General features: G+C 37.4%; 2 protein-coding genes across 4 annotated transcripts; one reads left to right on the top strand and one right to left on the bottom strand.

The window, feature by feature from the left end:
• The first annotated feature begins 5170 nt into the window (after window positions 1-5170).
• On the top strand, window positions 5171-12093 carry pdzd11 (PDZ domain containing 11). 3 transcript variants are annotated; one of them, XM_062425525.1, is made up of 7 exons: window positions 5193-5220; window positions 5456-5536; window positions 6310-6416; window positions 6626-6766; window positions 6984-7082; window positions 9356-9416; window positions 10783-12093. In XM_062425525.1, exons 3-7 carry the CDS (start codon window positions 6324-6326, stop codon window positions 10815-10817), a joined length of 429 nt encoding a protein of 142 aa, XP_062281509.1. In that variant the 5' UTR covers window positions 5193-5220; window positions 5456-5536; window positions 6310-6323; the 3' UTR covers window positions 10818-12093. The 3 variants fall into 3 exon arrangements, with proteins under 3 accessions (XP_062281507.1, XP_062281509.1, XP_062281508.1); XM_062425524.1 differs by having other exon boundaries at window positions 5196-5220; window positions 5493-5536; XM_062425523.1 differs by lacking the exon at window positions 5456-5536 and having other exon boundaries at window positions 5171-5220.
• Window positions 12094-13467: 1374 nt separating this feature from the next.
• Window positions 13468-18431, bottom strand: stard14 (START domain containing 14). The gene is made up of 6 exons (XM_062425950.1): window positions 18258-18431; window positions 17899-18046; window positions 17190-17293; window positions 16833-16950; window positions 16673-16725; window positions 13468-13674 (listed from the first exon to the last, which is right to left on the bottom strand). Exons 1-6 carry the CDS (start codon window positions 18429-18431, stop codon window positions 13468-13470), a joined length of 804 nt encoding a protein of 267 aa, XP_062281934.1.
• Between the last annotated feature and the right edge of the window lie 665 nt (window positions 18432-19096).

The raw sequence follows: 19096 nt of genomic DNA, 5'->3' as shown, positions 1-19096 counted from the left end.
AAAGGGGGTATAAACCACTGGCAGCACTTACAATGGTCAGCACCATGGGGTATTCAGAGTAGTGCACAGACTGGCCTGAGAGTGAAGTCACACTCTTTGAGCCTTTGCTACACAAACAGATGCAGTGACAGGCACATCCACGCACAGAGAGTGGGCAGAGGGAATAAATTGAGAGTAAAGAACAAACAGTTTACAGACTAGCTGAGTGGACTAGATCTCTTGACATGGATGACGACTGGAGTAGAAACTGGTTTGCTAGATTTCCATGAGAACACACAGTAGCCTGGGAATGGGATACACTAGGAATTTAGTTAACAGGTTGGGACATATCATTTTACTATTGCACCAGGTTTCTGTCCATTACACATGGGAAATTAAAAACATAATTTGTCTCACCTCAAACAGACATGTTGAGCAATAAAGGTTGTCTTTGTGGAAAAGTTACATGACCCACTGTTTTCTTGTCTGACTTGATTTGACTCGGCGCCTTGCCAGCTATCTTTTCACACAGATTGTTCATTTAGTTTGGATAGTTCATAGCCTTTGGGGCACATAAGCAAGTTCAAGGTTAGGGCATAAATTTTGGATGGATAATGACGGTCAAAATTATCCATAAACCTTAACCATAACTTAAGACTCTGAATGATTCTGCAGACAAAATTCAATTAAACTACTGGTTTTCTTAAAAAAGGATTTGGAGATTACCTTAAACAAAGAGCGTGTTTGGACAGGCTGGCTGGTCGAAATGTCACCAACATGAAACACAATACACCTTGTTTCATTGAAAAACTGGGACATTTACCAGGAAGTGTTCAACCTGAGACCAATGTTGAGCAATAACAGTTGTATGTGAACAACCACACTGTCTGCAAGTGACAGGATGACAAATTGGAATGAAATAAGTTTCCCCGCTACAAGGAACAATCAAATACTTTATGGTTGAGTGACTTACAACAGTGTCCTATTCATGTCCCTTTTTTAACACATGTGAAAAAAATAGCTGTTTATTTATTGAATGATTCTGCAATTGTTGCTTTAGTTTTGCAGCTCATGTCATAAAATAGATAACTCTACTTAAAATAAGGCATAGAGCTTCGTTGTATCTGCATTGTTAAGCAGATACAACGAAGCAAAAGATACACACATAGACACACCTTGCCAGTTGGCTCATCCACATTGCTGTTATCATCTTATACTGGTTTGGCTATGTAAACTTTAATTAGACACAAAATTAGTGTCTCTAATTATACAGTAAGAAAAACTACAGGGAGAAATATATCCAGCCAAATAATAATAAATATTGTATTTTTAGGCACTGACAGATTGATGGAGGAGCAAAACTCAATCTCTCACGGTGTCTGATGCATATCTTCATGCCGTCAAAGTATTTCTTTTTGGATCATGGATTGCATTGCTCTGCTGCAACTTTTCATAACAACAGGAATCATCTTTAAATCAATTTTTAAAAAGATCATTTAAAAGACATGACATAACAAGACACAAACACCTTGCTAAGTCAATTTTACAAACTCTCAATCTCGTAGCAAATGTAATCAAGTGTTTTTTTCAACACTTCAATTACTACAACAACAACAACAACAACAAAACAGAAATAGAGCCTGTAAAATCATCTCAGGTGTGTATAACACATTCCTTTAAGATGTGCAATATATGCTTTGTTTCTGTCCGGGAAATTCCTTAAAATTTTAATCTGTCTTGTGATTTTATCTTGATTTCTGGAACATCGGGAAGTACTTAAAACAGTTTCAACAAGCATACAGTGTTTAAACATTATTTGTTATATTCCTTTTTTAATGTTTGCCCCCCTGTGTCTCTTACAGGTCTGTGGATGGACTTGTTGAATTGATTGCTTGTTGAACTCAGGCTGATTTTTAATTTTCTTTTCCCCCCTTCTTGTTGTGGCCACTATGTTCAAATGGCCAAAGAGTGCCACACAGAGCTGCAATCTTTAGCACTTTAACCGAACCCCCCGCCCCACAAAAAAAACAATAAAAAAACAGCTAACATGATTTCAATTAAGCTATGTGTGAAGAGACGTTCAATCAGAAACTTTAGAGTGACCTTCTGACCACGTGGTTGATTGCAAGACCATTACTGTCACTGTCAGTGTTGTCAAACAGAAAATGTTAAGTTGTTCATGTTCACAATGATTTCTCATTTTAGTAGTTTCATCCTTTGCACCAGCGGGAAAAATCCATGAAGTATTTAATCACTTACTACAGTGTCCAGTCCAGGGAATGAGGATGATTTCCCTTCTTATATAAACTACCTTAAACTCTATCTATCTATCTATCTATCTATCTATCTATCTATCTATCTATCTATCTATCTATCTATCTATCTATCTATCTATCTATCTATCTATCTATCTATCTATCTATCTATCTATCTATCTATCTATCTATCTATCTATCTATCTATCTATCTATCGTGCTGAAGCGGAGTTACTCACCATGAATCCCTCCGGTTCCTTCAACTTTCTGTGGATTACATGAAAAACCGGACTCACACGCTTCTTGGGAAAAAACCTCTCAGCCTGCTCTCTGCGCCCTTCTCATCCTTTTCACTTTCGGGTGAGTCCGTGGACTGAATATGAATGGTCTCACATGAATAGTCGAGCGATGAAGGGGTGTTGCCCAAATTGAAAGGGAGGATCCATTAAGTTCAGCTCAGGTACTAGGCGAAACGGATCTTGCAGCCTGTAGGTATTCAATTACAGAGAGCCTTGAGCTTAAAGAGGATAAAACAATCATTTCATTTCAAGGTCACCTTCAACAAAACCTTTTTTAAAAAGATGTAGATATAATATCCCAAATACACTTATCAAAGATAATCCGGGATTACTTTTGATTTAGTCTCGAGCAAACTAACACCATCGCGTGCCTTTTGAGAGTTACGCCCATCGTAGTTAGGCACCTGCACCGACTGTGATGACAAAACTTATTGTGATATGATGATAATAATACAACTAGGACGGGAACAGTAACAGTGCACCGGGTAGTGCAAATATCTCACTGAATAGCCAATGAATGACATGATTTCATGTGTGTGGCGGTTCGTTTCATGCCAATGTAAAAAGTAAGCTTGCACAGACTTGAAACCTGCTCGATAGAAATCCATCACAGTGAACATGGTGTCTGGTTCAGTTTTTATCCAAGGGATTATTCCTTGGTGAGGCAGTGCATACTTGTCAAACCAATGTGCACCCATAACTTCATTACACGCAAGAAAAGCGCACATAAGGCTACTCTGATCAAGCGCATTTGAAGTCTCTGCCAAATGACTTTCCTGGTCATTTAAAAGATCTCTAGCTCATGAGAACTAAAAAAAGCTCTGTTTTTAGGAGTTCCCCCCGTTTTTCTGAGTCATTTTTTCCCCTCCATTTTTCGGAGTATTTTTTATTTCTGAATTAACACAATAATTCTAAATCCTGCGAAAAGCTCCCACCTGCAAGTAACGTTAACCGATGGTCAGCTGCTGGTGTGTGGAGAGAGGCACACATCATAATAGCTGATGTGATTATTTTCCTTCAGCTGTTAGAATTGAGGCTTCATGTTTGGGTTGAGACATGACGAGATTTTGCTGTTATTATACTGTGATGAGTAGGCCAATGTTTACACTGAGAAGGATTTAAAAGTGCATGGGGCTGTATACGGAGGACTCATTCATCCAGCTGTATACAGGAGAATGAATCAGTCCGACCCACTGTAGGTCATTCATTCATTGACGTAGGATGAGCCACCACAGCCCACAAGCAATAACACTCATTTTAAGAAGCGCCCAGGTTGTTGTCTTCTGACTCCTGTTCGGATGCACAAAGACAGATCTCTCTCTCCGTAGCCTTCATGGTAGGATGAAATGGCCGCAGCATGTTTTAACCACATATAGAGCTTCACTTCTAACAGCTGAAGGAAAAAAATGGAAGTGTAGGAGAACATCAAGGGAGTCCACCTTTGCTTGAGACTTACTTGCAGGTGAAAGCTTCTCGCGGGATTTTGAAGAATCGCGTTAATTAAAAAAAAAACAATTAGTCCGAAAAACAGAAGAAAGACAAAATGACTCAGAAAAACAGAAAAAGAAAATATATTACTCAGAAAAACAGAAAAAAATATTACTCAGAAAAACAGAAAAAGAAAATAAATTACTCAGACAGGTGCAGGACAAGAATAGCCAGCTGATCTGTCATCATTACGATACATTTATGCTGCATTCATTAGAAGATTCATATCTATGTTTTAGGAGTTCAGCCTGCATGTCAGCTGCACAGAGTTGCATGTAGCAGATTGAGGATTTGTAGCTCAGAGGTTGGTCTGTGAGAATATTTAATAAGTCTCCATTTCTGCAGTTTTGGTCTCTTAGTTACACACAAAGAATGCTGTTTGAGTAAGTGCGTGCAGTCTGATGTGAGGCAATAAGGACATGTCACACATACGAGTAAAAGACTGATTCATTAGATTGTTAATTTATAAACAACATTTTCCTGTTGTGGGTGTTGGAGGTGGAGTCGGTTTAAACTACTTTTATATACAGTTAGCTAGTTTAGTTTAGTGCTTCCCAACCACTGGATGATTAAAAGGGAAGTGATTAATGGGAGAGGAAAGAATAAGCTATGCTACACAAATCTGTTTTCAGTTTTTGGACTTTTTATCTAATCTTTGATTTTTGGTGAAATATTGGATCATGAAATGAAACATTGTGAGAAGTGAAAAAAAATCATTATTTTGTGGAGCTGTTAACACTGACTGCTTTTTGTAAGATGTCAAAAGCCAAAAAGGTTGGAAACCACTGGTTTCATCTGTAACAATGTGTTAAAAGTTTGTTATATATGTTATATATATGTTCTTAATTACTTTTTAGAACTGACTAGTAGCCGACTAGTGACACTGTCTAGTGTGTGTGTGTGTGTGTATGTGTGTGTGTGTGTGTGTGTGTGTGTGTGTGTGTGTGTGTGTGTGTGTGTGTGTGTGTGTGTGTGTGTGTGTGTGTGTGTGTGTGCATGACTGTCTGCATGAAAATGATTTGGCTGGCAAAACACCTGGCCTCAAGAGGAATTACTAAAGAATTAAATCAACATGTTCAGACAGGTGGGAGCTGAGGTGTAATTCAGTCTCCGGGCCAGCAGGTGGCGGTAATGCTCCGGATCACAGTCACTGTTTAACCCAAGAAGCAGTGCCCGTCGCTGGCTTTCAGACCAGCTTGGTGAGATTATTTGTTGTTTTATGGAAGATACTCTGTGTTTTCCGTTTTAGAGTTGTATCTGTACATTCATCGTTATCGCTCCGACGATGATAAGAGTGAATGTTGGTTTTCTGTATTATCTGATTAACGGAGCAAAGCGAGCTCGTCCCATTACAGCTGAAGTTAGCTAGTCAGCTAACCGTAGCTTTAGCTGTCAGCTAAAACATGATTCACTTCATTTTATTATTTTTATTAGATCTAAATATCCTTCAATACATTTACATTCGCCCCAGGATCTTTATTATGTTGGTTGTTTTGGAAACAGTTGTCAATTGAAGTAAGTTAACTAATTACATAACATTACATGCACTGTTATTTTGAGTCTTGGTCGTTTTGCTGTCAGTCATGTTATAATAGTTGCCTCAGCTGAACTATAACAAGTAGTTACCTAAACCTCAAGGAAGTAAGGATGCTGGCTGCAATTGGCGATGATTTCCATAATTGATTTATGTTATTTCTTATTTCTTATTACTTTGGTTCAGAAAATGCTGAAAAATGTCGAGCACTGTTTCTCAAAGCTCAAGAGGACGCCCTCAAATGTCTAGTTTGGTCCATGTCTCAAAGACATTCAGTTTACTGTCATAGAAGTACAGATGCATCGATACTGATATCGAACTGATACTGACTGAAATAGCTGGATCGGGTATTGATGAAAATGGGCCAATCTGGTATCAGATACTATTATTTTAATAGATAACAATTCAGTATATTTATAGCTGTGTTTTTATCTGTTAGATTTTGTTTTACAAATATAGGAAAGCAATATTTCACTCAAGCATGATATTCCACACAGTGAGACATACAGTTTATTATTAAACACTGGTATTGTCTGATACCCCAAGCCCAGTTGTCAGTCACAGTATCAGTATCTCTAGACTATTCAGAAGACTAAAGAAACTAGAGAAAATTCACATTTTAGAAGCTGAAATGACTCAAAATATGTATTGAGTATCAAACTAGTTGCTGATTCATTTAATAGTTGGCAACTAATCAGTTAATTGTTGCAGCTCTTCTAAGGGTGCTTGTGGTTAACTTGTACTTTTTCTTTAGGTATTTCATAAACAATGGATCAGAAAATTCCTTATGATGACTACCAGCTCCCAGTGGTGTTCCTGCCCTCTTATGAGAACCCACCAGCATGGATACCGCCACAGGAGGTATATCACATCTACTAGTTCCTCACTGTGTGCTTCAGAGTCATACATAACATTTCTGCTCATCCAGTAGCAAAGATTTAAGAACAGTATGTGATATCCCATAACACCAATTTATGTAGGTTGTTAACTCTTCCTCACAATGATAATCGAGACATCTGTGTCTTTTATAGAAGTGATACATTGTCAGCTTTTCTCTGTGATATTTTCAGCGGGTTCATCACCCTGACTACAACAATGAGCTCACCCAGTTCCTACCTCGCACAATTGTACTGAAGAAACCTCCAGGAGCACAGCTGGGCTTCAACATCCGCGGGGGCAAGGCCTCACAGCTGGGAATCTTCATATCCAAGGTCTGTGTGTGTGTGTGTGTGTGTGTGTGTGTGTGTGTGTGTGTGTGTGTGTGTGTGTGTGTGTGTGTGTGTGTGTGTGTGTGTGTGTGTGTGTGTGTGTGTGTGTGTGTATCTCTGTGATTTGGTGTATTTGTTATAGTCATATTAATTCACTAATTGTGTGCTTTTCAAAAATGTCCACATTGTAATTTGTGTGTGTCTGTGTGTGTGTTGGTAGGTGGTCCCAGACTCTGATGCCCACAGAGCAGGGCTACAGGAGGGAGACCAGGTTCTTTCTGTGAATGAGGTTGATTTCCAAGACATAGAGCACTCCAGAGTAAGTCAGAGTAGTACTTTGAAGTCCATAACGATTTTAATCAACATGTTATTATTATTACAGTGTACGTCTATAAAATGGAGTGTAATTGATGTTGAGCAATGTGGTTGCACATGTTAATTATTATATATTTGAATTGTTGTTACTTGGTGGTGACATCTTCACTGCATAGTAACTACAATATGAAACAAATAACAAATGTGACACTAGCTGCTAGGCCTTCTTCACTGTGGTTTGGACAAAGTGCAGCTTCAACATATGTTTGTGATATAATTATCATTCCAGATTTTGGAGGATATTTTTATGATACTATTGACATAACTTTTCAACTGAGATGGTACTCCATATATATTTATGAAAGATAATTGCCCTTGTCATCTTTTCAACGTTGGGTTTAAAGTTAAAGCCGACTGTTTTGTTAGCCTCAAATGTAAAACTTCTACAAACAACCATTCGGTGCAAGAATGTAGCGTACCTTCCTGTTTTGGTATTTTATTTAGACCACAGTGGGGGGAAGGTCTCCCTAGGGGGGCTCCAAACAGTTTCAGGGGAGACTAAAGGATGTGGAAGTGAAAAAATATTATATTAGCTCTTATATTACTTGTCAACAGGAGATCACATAGATACATGTGTGTGTGATTGGGTTTAAGAGTTAGTTCAGAGATACAGTAGCTATGGGTCATTTTATTGTTTTTCCCACTTTCCCAGAGTCAGAAAGTGATAAATGCCTTCAGACAAGATCAAACAAGCAGATCAAACAAGGACATCTTGGCTCAGTTGTTGTGTGTCTGTGGGATCAAATAACATAATCATGATCCCATAGGCATCCGGGAATTGAGCAAAACTAAGGAAGTAAACTTCCAAGCTTTGTCTGAAGTGAGGCCTGCAGTCTTAGACTTTGAAAACAATTGATGTAGATCAAATATTTGTTCTTTTGGACAAAAGTATCATTATGCAAACAATGTTAAATATAGAAAATATAGCAATTGTCTAATTGTGAATTAGTCTTCGTCAGTGCGTCTGACCGGATTTATTTATTTAAGTTTTCCAAGTTTATTGTTATTACATACAATACAAAATAAATACATACACACACCTCAAAAAAGGAAAACAAACCAAACAACCAACAAACAGGGAAGGAGGGGTTTGCATCCATAAATACAGCCACTTGCTGTATTTATGGATGCATAAATACAGTCTCTCTCCAACAAAAGATACACATAATCTGGTATGGAGTTATGACCTAATTGTGTCCCAAAGACCCTCCAGGTCCGGATCAAGGTGCCTCAGTGTAGCGGCTGCTCTTTCCATCTAAATTAAATCAATAAATTCTTCCAGTCAACTGCTTAAACTCAAACAATTTGGAGTTCTCATCTCCCAGTTCATAATAATTTTTCGTTTAGCATCCATGCCAGCATTTGTCTGAGATGTTAGGATTCATTTTATTACATTTTATAGGGGTAATATATGCCCTCAATTTTAATTTTAATAATTCTATATTGGACACATTTTGATATTATCGAAGTATTCCATATTCTCTGCCTACTGGCTGTTGCAAGAGTCCTTATGTCTTTCTCCCAGCAAAGTTGTGTTGGTGAGTTAGTCTGAGCTGCAGAGATGCTCAAAACTGTATATATGCTAGAGACCTGACCTTTCCTGGCAACAATGTCCCGTAACTTATTGTCAATGTCCCGTTATGCATTTTAGATTTAATTATAGAGTACAATTGTTGATATTTTAAATAAGAGGTGTCATCTAGGAAATATTGTTCTTTAAGATTACAAAATGGAACAATTTTTCTATCACTTATTCAAACCTTATCTCCCAAATAATTGATGTTAGAACTCTGCCACCTGGTGTTAACTAATGGTTTGCCTCCTGCTGAAAATAAAGGATTGTGTCATAAAGGGCAAGAAAGAGGTTCCTGTGATTTTTAACCTTTTATGAATTTCTTTAGCAATATTACAAGAAAAAAAATCATAATTGGATTGTCAAGTTCTGCAGGAGGATTTGGATAAAACCATAAAGAAGCCAAAGAAATCCTATTGTCAAGACCAGTGATAATCTGCCTCTGAAGCCAATTCCAAATACCTATTGAATTAGGGTCTGACCTGATCTGATTTCTCTGTGATGGGGAAACGAAATCATACAAATAATGCTTAATTAAGGGGAGCCTGATGTGGTATCTTTGTGGTATCTAATATTTCTAATATTTGTTGATGATTGATATTTTTTATCGTATTATATTGAGTTTATTCCTTTTATCTCTTTAGGCTGTAGAGATTCTGAAAACTGCACGAGAAATCCTGATGAGGGTTCGCTTCTTTCCTTACAGTAAGTCTGGTTTTACAAAATCCTTTCAAAAGCATCACAGTTATCTCAAATGTATTAAAATAATCTGTCAACCTTCAGATTTGACATTTGCTATACCCTTTTCTTCACAATGCAACTAGAAATGACCATTTATGTAGTTGCATGTGTTTCCATATTTTGGGAGAGTATATATAGGAAGAATATTAGTAAACACTGTTTTAAAATGTAGAATTTGTAAGATTAGGTAAAGTGCTTAAAAGTGTATTCCTCAATTATCTATACTTATTGTGAATGTACAATCCAGGACAATTACACAGTGAACTCTGAGCTATCTGAGACTTCTTCTGTGCATGAAATAATGTTGAAATGAAGCACAGCTGCCCACAAACATTTAGTAACTAGTAAGTATCCAGTTAAGTTTTATAACCCCTAAACTTTGAGCACTTTGTATTTAAAAGGGCCATATCTCCCACATAGTTCTTTCTGTAAAGCTGAGACTTTTTTAATATTGTATTCATTATTCTGTTTCAAATGAAATATCCTGAAGCACAGAAAACTGTAGATGTCCAAATACTCACTGCCTGGGCTGTATAAGACTTTCTAATCTAAAAACTATGTTTAGATTACAGAAATGATGCCCATGTCAATTTATGTGATACATCCAGTAAATATGGAAGAATTTGTTCATTATGCTAGTTTGCTTTAAATTACACACACTGCAAATCAGATGATAAACTGAATCTGTATTTGAGTTATTGGGATCATGGGTCCCTTTCTTTTTGTACTACACAATATATATCAGCATCATCTTTTTTATTTTATTATAACTTTTTTTTTTAAATCAAATTGTATTGCCTGATTATTACTTAGATAATTCCACCTATGCTGTATAATAAATTGCTAATATTAAAACATTTCTAAAGTCATATGATGAAAATATAGGCCTGTTTAAACATTACTAATGCAGACAAACCTTTAAAAGCATCAGAAAACATTAGTAACTAAAAAAATAAACTAGGATGAGATAAAATTGAATTCCTCCTAGAGGAAATGTTTGTTCCCATTTAGGAGTGATGGCAGATTCCTTTCAGTTTTGGATTTTGACCATGGACTGTGCCTTTGAAACATCACGTTATATATGTCTTATCAAACTGACAAAAAAAGAACATATTTGTCTTTGTGGGAACAAACCAAAAGAATGTAAAGCTTGTCAGCACTTACACACTAACATGTTGGAGTACACGCATACTGCAGCTAAGATAACTATCTGGCTTACCTTACTGCATGACTTCAACACTGAAACTGGTTTTAGTGTCATACCAGTAGATTATAATAACATCTCTTTTAGTATTGTAATGCTGTCGCATGTGTGTGTGTTTTTATCAAGACTACCAGAGGCAGAAGGAGAGGACTGTACACTAGGTGGCAGCACTATCAGAGAGAGTGAAGTGGACAGACACATCACTGCACGTCATCACCCTCCTCCCACAGACTCTGGCCTCCATTCTGTCTTAGCTTCAAGATGACTGATGTATGACTAACATACTCATTCACAGTCCTTCATGTACGGACAATATATACTCAGTTATACACCCAGATTGCAGGGCACGCTCTAATCTACTGTGAAACATGATGATCGCTACTCCATCAGAATGTCTCACAGGAAGTCCTTTTTATAGGTTCTCTGCATTCAGAATTTATAAGCAAAAGCTTTACAGACATATGACATGATAAATTATAGAAGTGATATTTTTTTGTCATGTATAACAGTTATAGACCCTGCATAATTTAACAAAGCATTTACTCACTTTTCCCTTATTATTCCCTTATTTCCTTTCACAGATACAGTTCACAGTTCAGAGTAGCACTTGTGTGTACTGTACACACTTGCCTTGATGACACTGATATAAAACAGAGGTATAATACTATGTATATGTAGAGAATTGTGTATAAAATGTACATATGACTTGGATTTCAGTACACACTGACACATACTGTAAGGTACAAAGACAGCAGGGCCTTACATACTGTAAGAGCAAATGAAAAGTGCAAGACTTCTGTTAGATTTTTAACTAAATATCACTGTGAAAATACTGTTTTTAAATATTTGTAATTGTTTAGAAAATACACAGTCATGTTAATATATTTCCATGACTGCTTTTAAGGGCCCAACATTACTCTGATCTTATCTTAAGTAGTACATTTAAAACAAAGTTGGATGAATTCATAACATGCATGTATGGCTTCTGGGATGAAATGGATTATATTGTCGTTATTTATGTACTGCAAATTTGAGGTGCCATACTGATAACAAGTAAAATTTCCAATGTAAAAGTAAAGTGCATGATAACAGTACCATGAAGCATATTATCTTAATATATCATGACAATTAATGGTATGACTTTAATCTCCCTTTGGAATGAAGTACTCAATCTATCCGTCTATTGATCCACAGTATGTGGGGTTTTATCTGTATGCATCAGAAAACAGGTTTTCATTCCAACAGGTCTTTTTAACCTTTCTGAACACCTTTGTAAATACCTGCCTGTTTATTCTTTTGTACACTGCTTCTTTTTTTGTGTGTTTTTTTTTTTTTTAACAAAAAGGGAAAAACTTTGATTTTCCATTGAGCACATTATGAAAGAAACTATCTTGAAGTGTTTTTCGGCAAAGAAATAAAGATTTTGAACCATTGTGACCTCGTCTGTGTACTTGGAAAGTCTTAAACCAGAGCTGGAAATGGACTGGTTTGATCTGGTTCAAGTAGCCAAACTTGTTCTTGCTTGTAGGTAAGTTTCTCTTGAGACTGATTATCACCTTCAGAGGAATGCAGTCAGTGCAAGTGATTACTGAAGTATGTTCACCTTGTCAGGTTTAAAAAAAAAAAAAAAAAGTCAGTACCACAAAACATATTTAACATCAAACGTCAGAAGAAGAAAAACCTGTCTCAGGCTACCGGTCTTCATTTCAGGATCTTTCCTGCATCATAACTTCATCTGAGCTTATGGTAACCTTGAAATAAATAAATGGAGATCCATCACAACACTTCAATTCTTCAGATAAAGTCATTATTCAACTGACAAAATACAAACTTGCTATGTACATTTTACATGTTATTACAACCACCTAGACGGATCAACACCTGATCCCTTCAAGTGCTAATGCTAGTCTATACAGTACATAAATTATAAGAATCACAATGTGTACACTTGGATAGCACAACATCAGAATAAATACAGAGAACCTTCAGACAGCACCTTCATACAGTTCCTGTATTTCATATTGAAAATATGAATACAGCATAGTAGGCCACTAAAAAATAAGATTAAATAAAATTTAACTCCACAGGTAGTTATAAAATTGGCATATTTAAAAACAAAATCGGAGGTAAAGGCAGTGATAGAAGTGTTTTTGTTTCACATTAAGCTCAAGAATTGTGTAATAACTGCCTTAAAGATTCAAGCTGCTGCACAAACTCAGAACCTTTCACTATATTTGGTTTTTCATATCAGTCTATTAACATGAAATCTATGTTTTAACAGTGAATAAACTAAGTCTTGATTTAACAAAAAAAAATATATATATTGTTAGTGTGCCCAATGCAGACTTCAAAAAGACATTCAAAAAAGATAGAACAGCTAGCTAAAACTGAGCAAACTTGTCAGTGATACATATAACTTCCCTTCACTCAGTACTTCTATACCTGATGGTAACTGGTCTAATTTGTCTTCATAGTTACTTGTAAAGGCAAAGGCTCACTAGTGGACAACTACACATAGTTTACTCTTGTTTAAACTTTGTTTACTTGTAGTGTTCATAGCTGCAACTGGAAAAAAGGCCTTAAGGAGGACCTATTGTAAAGATAGTGCTGTAACAATGCCACATTCAAACCTTATCACCTCTAAACCTGGACAGTTGTAAACACTCCATGCTCTTGCTCATCCCAAAAGGCACAGGATTTTAGAAAACTGGAAAACCGAATATCAGGATGACATTGCAGAGAGTTCGGAGGTTCAAGTATACAGTCCATCCTCCCAATCATTCCCTCTTGGTCAGCATCCTTTGATGCGATTTAACTGCTGTCCTCATTTTCCTGTGCATCCCTTTTGGAGCTCTCGTCCACGTTTTCTAGTGAGTCTGCTCTCTGTAATACCAGTTCGGCGGGGTCCATCATGGGCAGGGTGCTCTGCTCTGGGAACAGCCATGGCTTCTGGTCAGGAGAGTTCTGCTGTTTCCACTCCAGGTAATTTTGTCCCGCCTTGTGTACACTCTTCAAAACCTAAAAAGGAGTTGGCCCAAGAGAGGGTGAGATTATCAGAGAGCGACTGTCTGACAATGATCATGCCACACCTTCAGTCTCAGTCAACAAAGCTGGTCACAAAACACTGTAACAGATTATATGGCAAGCAGTTGAAGTGATTGTGAGCAAGTAGTTACAAAACACTCATAGCTTAAGATGTTAGTTGTTTTTTGTTTTTTTCCAAAAAGATGTTTACAAGGAAACTCACACTTTTTAACAGTACTCTTTTAGCCTAATTTAACTGTTTGACTCTGTCACACGGGACAAACCTAAAATATGAAAGCCCTTGGCCTCACTGTGGCTTAATAACAGTAATATCAGAGAAATGTGGGAGCGGGATAAATTGCAGCTCTCACTTCAAATGTGGAAGGATCTCATAAATACCAATTGGAAATCAAAAATGTTAGGGCTCAATACTTTACCAATGTTATCCTAAACACTTTGGATCAACTATGTTGTGTGGAAAGGGCTTTATAAATAAATTTGATTTGTTTACATTGTACAAATTGCGTTTGTCGTTACGGGTCCCACAACCACTTAACTTTAAACTATTTTTCCCCCTTTCACATAAAGTCAGAAACAATTAAGGATCTCTTGCCTCTCTAACGTGACAATTTACCAAAAGAGTTTGCTGTTGTCTGCTGTGGAGCCATTTTATTTGATGCTGGGACACTCTTGTTAACTTGATTCTTTTTCAATACAGTGGATATAAAGTGTCTACACACACCTGTAAAATTGATGAAAATGAAATGTAAAGACAGAAATAACACTGTAAATGTCAATTGTTCCATCTTTAATTTGATCATCCAACAAACAATAATCCAGAGAAAAACCCAAACAGTTATAGGAATAATTAAATGAACCCTACAATCACCCCTGACTGTATTAAATCTGCACATCCCACCTAACTAATACTTTGTGGAAGCACCGGTTTGATTTATTAGAAATCTAAAATCTAAATCTATGTAAATAAATCTGTTCACTTTGCAGATCTAGACTTTGGAATATTATCTCACTCCTCTTTGCAAAAAAGGTTAAAGTTTTTTCAATTTGTGAGGTAATCTCCTATGTACAGCTCTCTTCATTCCACATGTTTTCCATGGGATTTTCTTTGATTTTCCTTTTCTGAGCCATGTCTTGAATGTGTCGACTTGAATGTGTGTTGGATTTAAGCTTCCTGGTAAAGTGCCAGCAGGTTTTGTGCCAAAATGTTGATATTTGGAAGGTATTTATTATCCTGTCTATCCTGACAAGAGTCCCTAACACAGCTGAAGAAAAGCAGCCCCATGGCGTCGTTCTACCACCTGCTCCTTGGATGATGAGCTTTACTGGCTTCGCACCAAACATATCTTGTAGAATTAAGGCCGAAAAGTTCAACCTTTGTCTGTCAGACCATAACACATTTTCCCACATGGTTTGGGGTGAATTAATGTTAATCTTTTGTCAAAATTCAGACGGTCTTGGATATTCCTTTCTTGTAAGAAAGAGTTTCCATCTTGCCATTTTACCCCATAGCCTGGACGTGCAGAATACAGGACATGGTGGTCACATGCAAGGAGTGACCAGCACATGCCAGAAATTCCTGTAGTTCTTTCAATGTTGCTCTTGGCCTCTTGATAGCCTCCCTGATAAGTTTTCTCATCGTCCTCTCATCAACTTTGGAGAGCCGTCCTGATCTTTGCGATGCCACTTTTTCTACACTTACTGACGCTGATTTTGACATCGCTCCATGGTACATCCAATGCTTTCCATATTCTTTTATATGCCCCTCCTGATTGGTACCTTTCAAAAATGAGATCTCACAGTTTCTTTGAAAACTCTTTGCAGACCATGGCACTTCCAGTAGGATGCAACCCCAAACAGTTAAGCAAATCCTACCGCAACTGCTGACTTTAATCTGGTTTTGATCAGAATTGCTATCATTGATGGCCGGTGTATGTATTATTTTTTTTCTGGATTTTTGTTAGGTGGAAGATCACATTAAAAGATAGAACAAGGTCTGACATTTACATCATTGTCATGTCTGTCTTTGCACTTCAAAAACCTGTAATTTCATGAGGGTGTGTGGACTTTTTAGATCCACTGCATATTTTGGACATTGGTCATCATATACATTTCTCAAATCCACTATAATAGTTCCCCAGTCATTAAGATTGAAGCATGCAAGCAAACACCCTTCCTGAGGAAACCTAGCAAGATCCCACAGGTATTGCCAATTACTATAAAAACCTACACTCAACTGCTTAAATGCACTTTGCATTCTTTGTTGGATTTTTTTTATTTTTTATTGCTATTCATTCCTAGAGGATCACAGCCTGTGTGAAAGAGTGCCATCTATTACTTACATTTTTGTATTTATGCTAATTATTTTTGTCCCGACTTCTTGACATTTTCCTCTCTTAAGGATACTGTTTTGCCTTTATTACTTTGAAATTTACTGTTGTTATAGTCTTGTTTTAGCTCTTGAAAAGTGCTCTACTATTAAGGATTACATCTTTTTCTCCAAAGTTGCATGTTCTCACCCCTATAAAGCTTTAATTTATATAAATCACTGTTAAGTAAAGGATGTCAAGTTTTCTGTCTAATTCAAAAGGCCTGAGTCTGTAAGTGCTAGTTTCACACCTTGGTCTAAATAGTTTCAAACTGTGAAAGATATGAAACCTGGGGAACGAGTTCTCCCAGGAGAAAGAGCAACAGCTCGAGCTGAGATAGTCCTTTGTCAGCAACATTACCAAGACAGGCACTTAAATTGGGTTTCTATGGTTACCATTGTCCTTTAAGAAACATGAAACTCTCCATTCTTTATGCGCACACACCTACAGTATTGCACACATCTTAATCACATCGTGGACACACCCGCCCACATTGTCAGACACAGTTAACTATTCATGACCTTATCACTTTCAACGCTATTGTTTACTGGACGTGAACTAAACTTTTACTCTAAACAGTTTGTGACAGTACTTGTGTTACATACCCGTGGAGCGAGAACTTGAGATGCTTTGTTTACCACCCACTTTGGAAGAGACCCTGGAGCACAGTGAGAAGGGTAAACATTAAAACAACACTAAAAAAAACTGCTCAACAAGAGTTCTCAATTTGAAAAACAGTAATGTAATTGTTGATTATGGTCTCACCTTTGGGGTCGGCTTGTGAAAGGTATATAAAAGTACAGCTATTTGGTCCTGTGGGCTTAATGTAATAGCCAGTGAGGATGGATATGGCTCTCACAAGGTCGCTGCGAGGCGGGTATTTCTGTAATTGAGTCGAAACAGTTTGCAGAACAATGAGAAAAACTTAAATGAATCGGTTTTAAGTAAAAATGCCTCTTTCAAGACACTTAAGAAGTGCACACGTAAACAGCACACTATAAATATGGATAAAACAAGTACTTGTAAATGGTAAAATAACAGTAAGACTATTGTGTCAATGAGCCACACATTTAAAGACTGTGGTTGCTGTGTGCCTCAGAGTGTGTGGAGGAGGTGGCATACCGGGTGTTTGACTGAGAAGTTAACGATAATGTACTCGTCATCCTTCACCTGCCACGAACGCAGTGTCACAACATCTCTGTTCTTTATTGGGTTTGGACAAAGCCCTGCAGAAAAGAAAGACATAAAAAGAAATACAAACTTTGGGTTATGTTGTGTTAAAACCTCCTTTGTTATTTCAGTTTTTCACTGTCCCAACCTTTGTTTCAACAAGTGAACACTTGTTATGACAATAAATACACTGGTCGAACAAGTGGCCGCATCAGCTAACAACAGTGTCCACGGAAGAAACAGATTCTAATAAATTAGAAATAGAAAAAGGCTGCAACACTATGATGTAAAATGGACAGGTTAAAATAAAATAAAAATCTGGATAAAAGAGCTTGCTGATGGAAACATAATGGTGAGCATTGTTTATGTTCCATTATAACTCCAAATAAATTCTCCTCTATAAAGAACATATTGTTTGAACTTAAACTTTAGTGTATTTCTACAAACCAAGTAAAGTTGAGCACATTGACAAAATCCAAACTGTTACACAATGTCTTACTATGCAAACATATTCCTTTCCCAGTGATTGTATTTCTAGAGTTCAACAGGTGAAACTGAATCAGGCCTGCACTGGTGACTAACAGGGTAATGGTGGGTCACTTCAGAGAGACAAATAAACAGATGAATGTGATAAGATTTAACAGATAAGAGAAGTTCTCACATGAGTAGTAGCCCACATCAGCGTTAGCAGAGAGCCGGGCAATGTCAAAACTCTCCAGCATGGTTGGATCCCACTTCTTACGGTACTGGCTGTCATGAAGGACATCATACATGGTAGCAGCAGAGACGTCCTTGATTGTAATTTTGCACTGAAACACACACACATACACAGTCCTTAATAAGTTATGGCAAGCTTACAGTAGACCAAGAGACACCCAATTATAATATCCCAATAGAGTAGTATTTTAAAGTCAGTGTAAAGCTACTTAGGAGGAAATGTGTACAGTGTATTATTGAATTAAGTATTATATGAATTTAACACTCCTCCAAGCACTTTCACCCCTGTTAAAATGAACTTACCTTGATTTTGTGGATTTTATGAACAGAATTTCCTTTAGTTGCAGGAGGAACTTCGACACACACTTGCATCCCATTATTGTTATACTTGTTCACCCAATTCTCCTCTGATAGACACTGATTTTTGAAGTCAGAGAAGGCCGCCTCGTCAGGTAAATTAATCGAATGGAGAGACATCTTCTTCGGATCAGTCGGGTAAAAACTACAAACAACTTGTCTTCTTTCCTTCTTTAAAAAGAGTGCAACCTGCTCAAGCCAGCTAAGGTTGTGTGTTTGTTGTGGTCGACGGTTGGAAGAGTTGGAGGCTTCTGTAGCTGCGTGCCTTTGGCGACACGCATATATATGGAGGTTGATGATCGCCAAACAGGTGGAGCGGGATTTTTGTGCTGCATTCCTGAGCCATACCTTCAGACGCCTCTTTCGCTGACGTCACGACGCATTCTGAACTCAGGTGTGTTGCGCAGGTGCGTGCAGAGAAAATACGTGTCCCACCTTTAGCAGTATTAACTGTATGACTGAAGTGATACCAGATGAACACCACAACACTGAAATCATGAGAAGAGCAGTCTTTGGGGTGTTTTGTTATGAGAAATGTGAAAGGTTTACACACACAGACAGACACACACACACACACACACACACACACACACACACACACACACACACACACACACACACACACACACACACACACACACACACACACACACACACACACACACACACACACAGTAGGCGGAACACTATAGGCTGGCTGAGAATTGCTCATTGTTGATGAATCTACTTTTTTAAAATCACGACTTTAAGTTTTAAAGTCGTGGTACACAGTGGGTATTCATATG

This window comes from Scomber scombrus, chromosome 9 (genome assembly GCF_963691925.1).
Source record: "Scomber scombrus chromosome 9, fScoSco1.1, whole genome shotgun sequence".
Lineage (NCBI taxonomy): Eukaryota > Metazoa > Chordata > Actinopteri > Scombriformes > Scombridae > Scomber > Scomber scombrus.
This window is presented reverse-complemented; position numbering and strand designations above follow the sequence as displayed.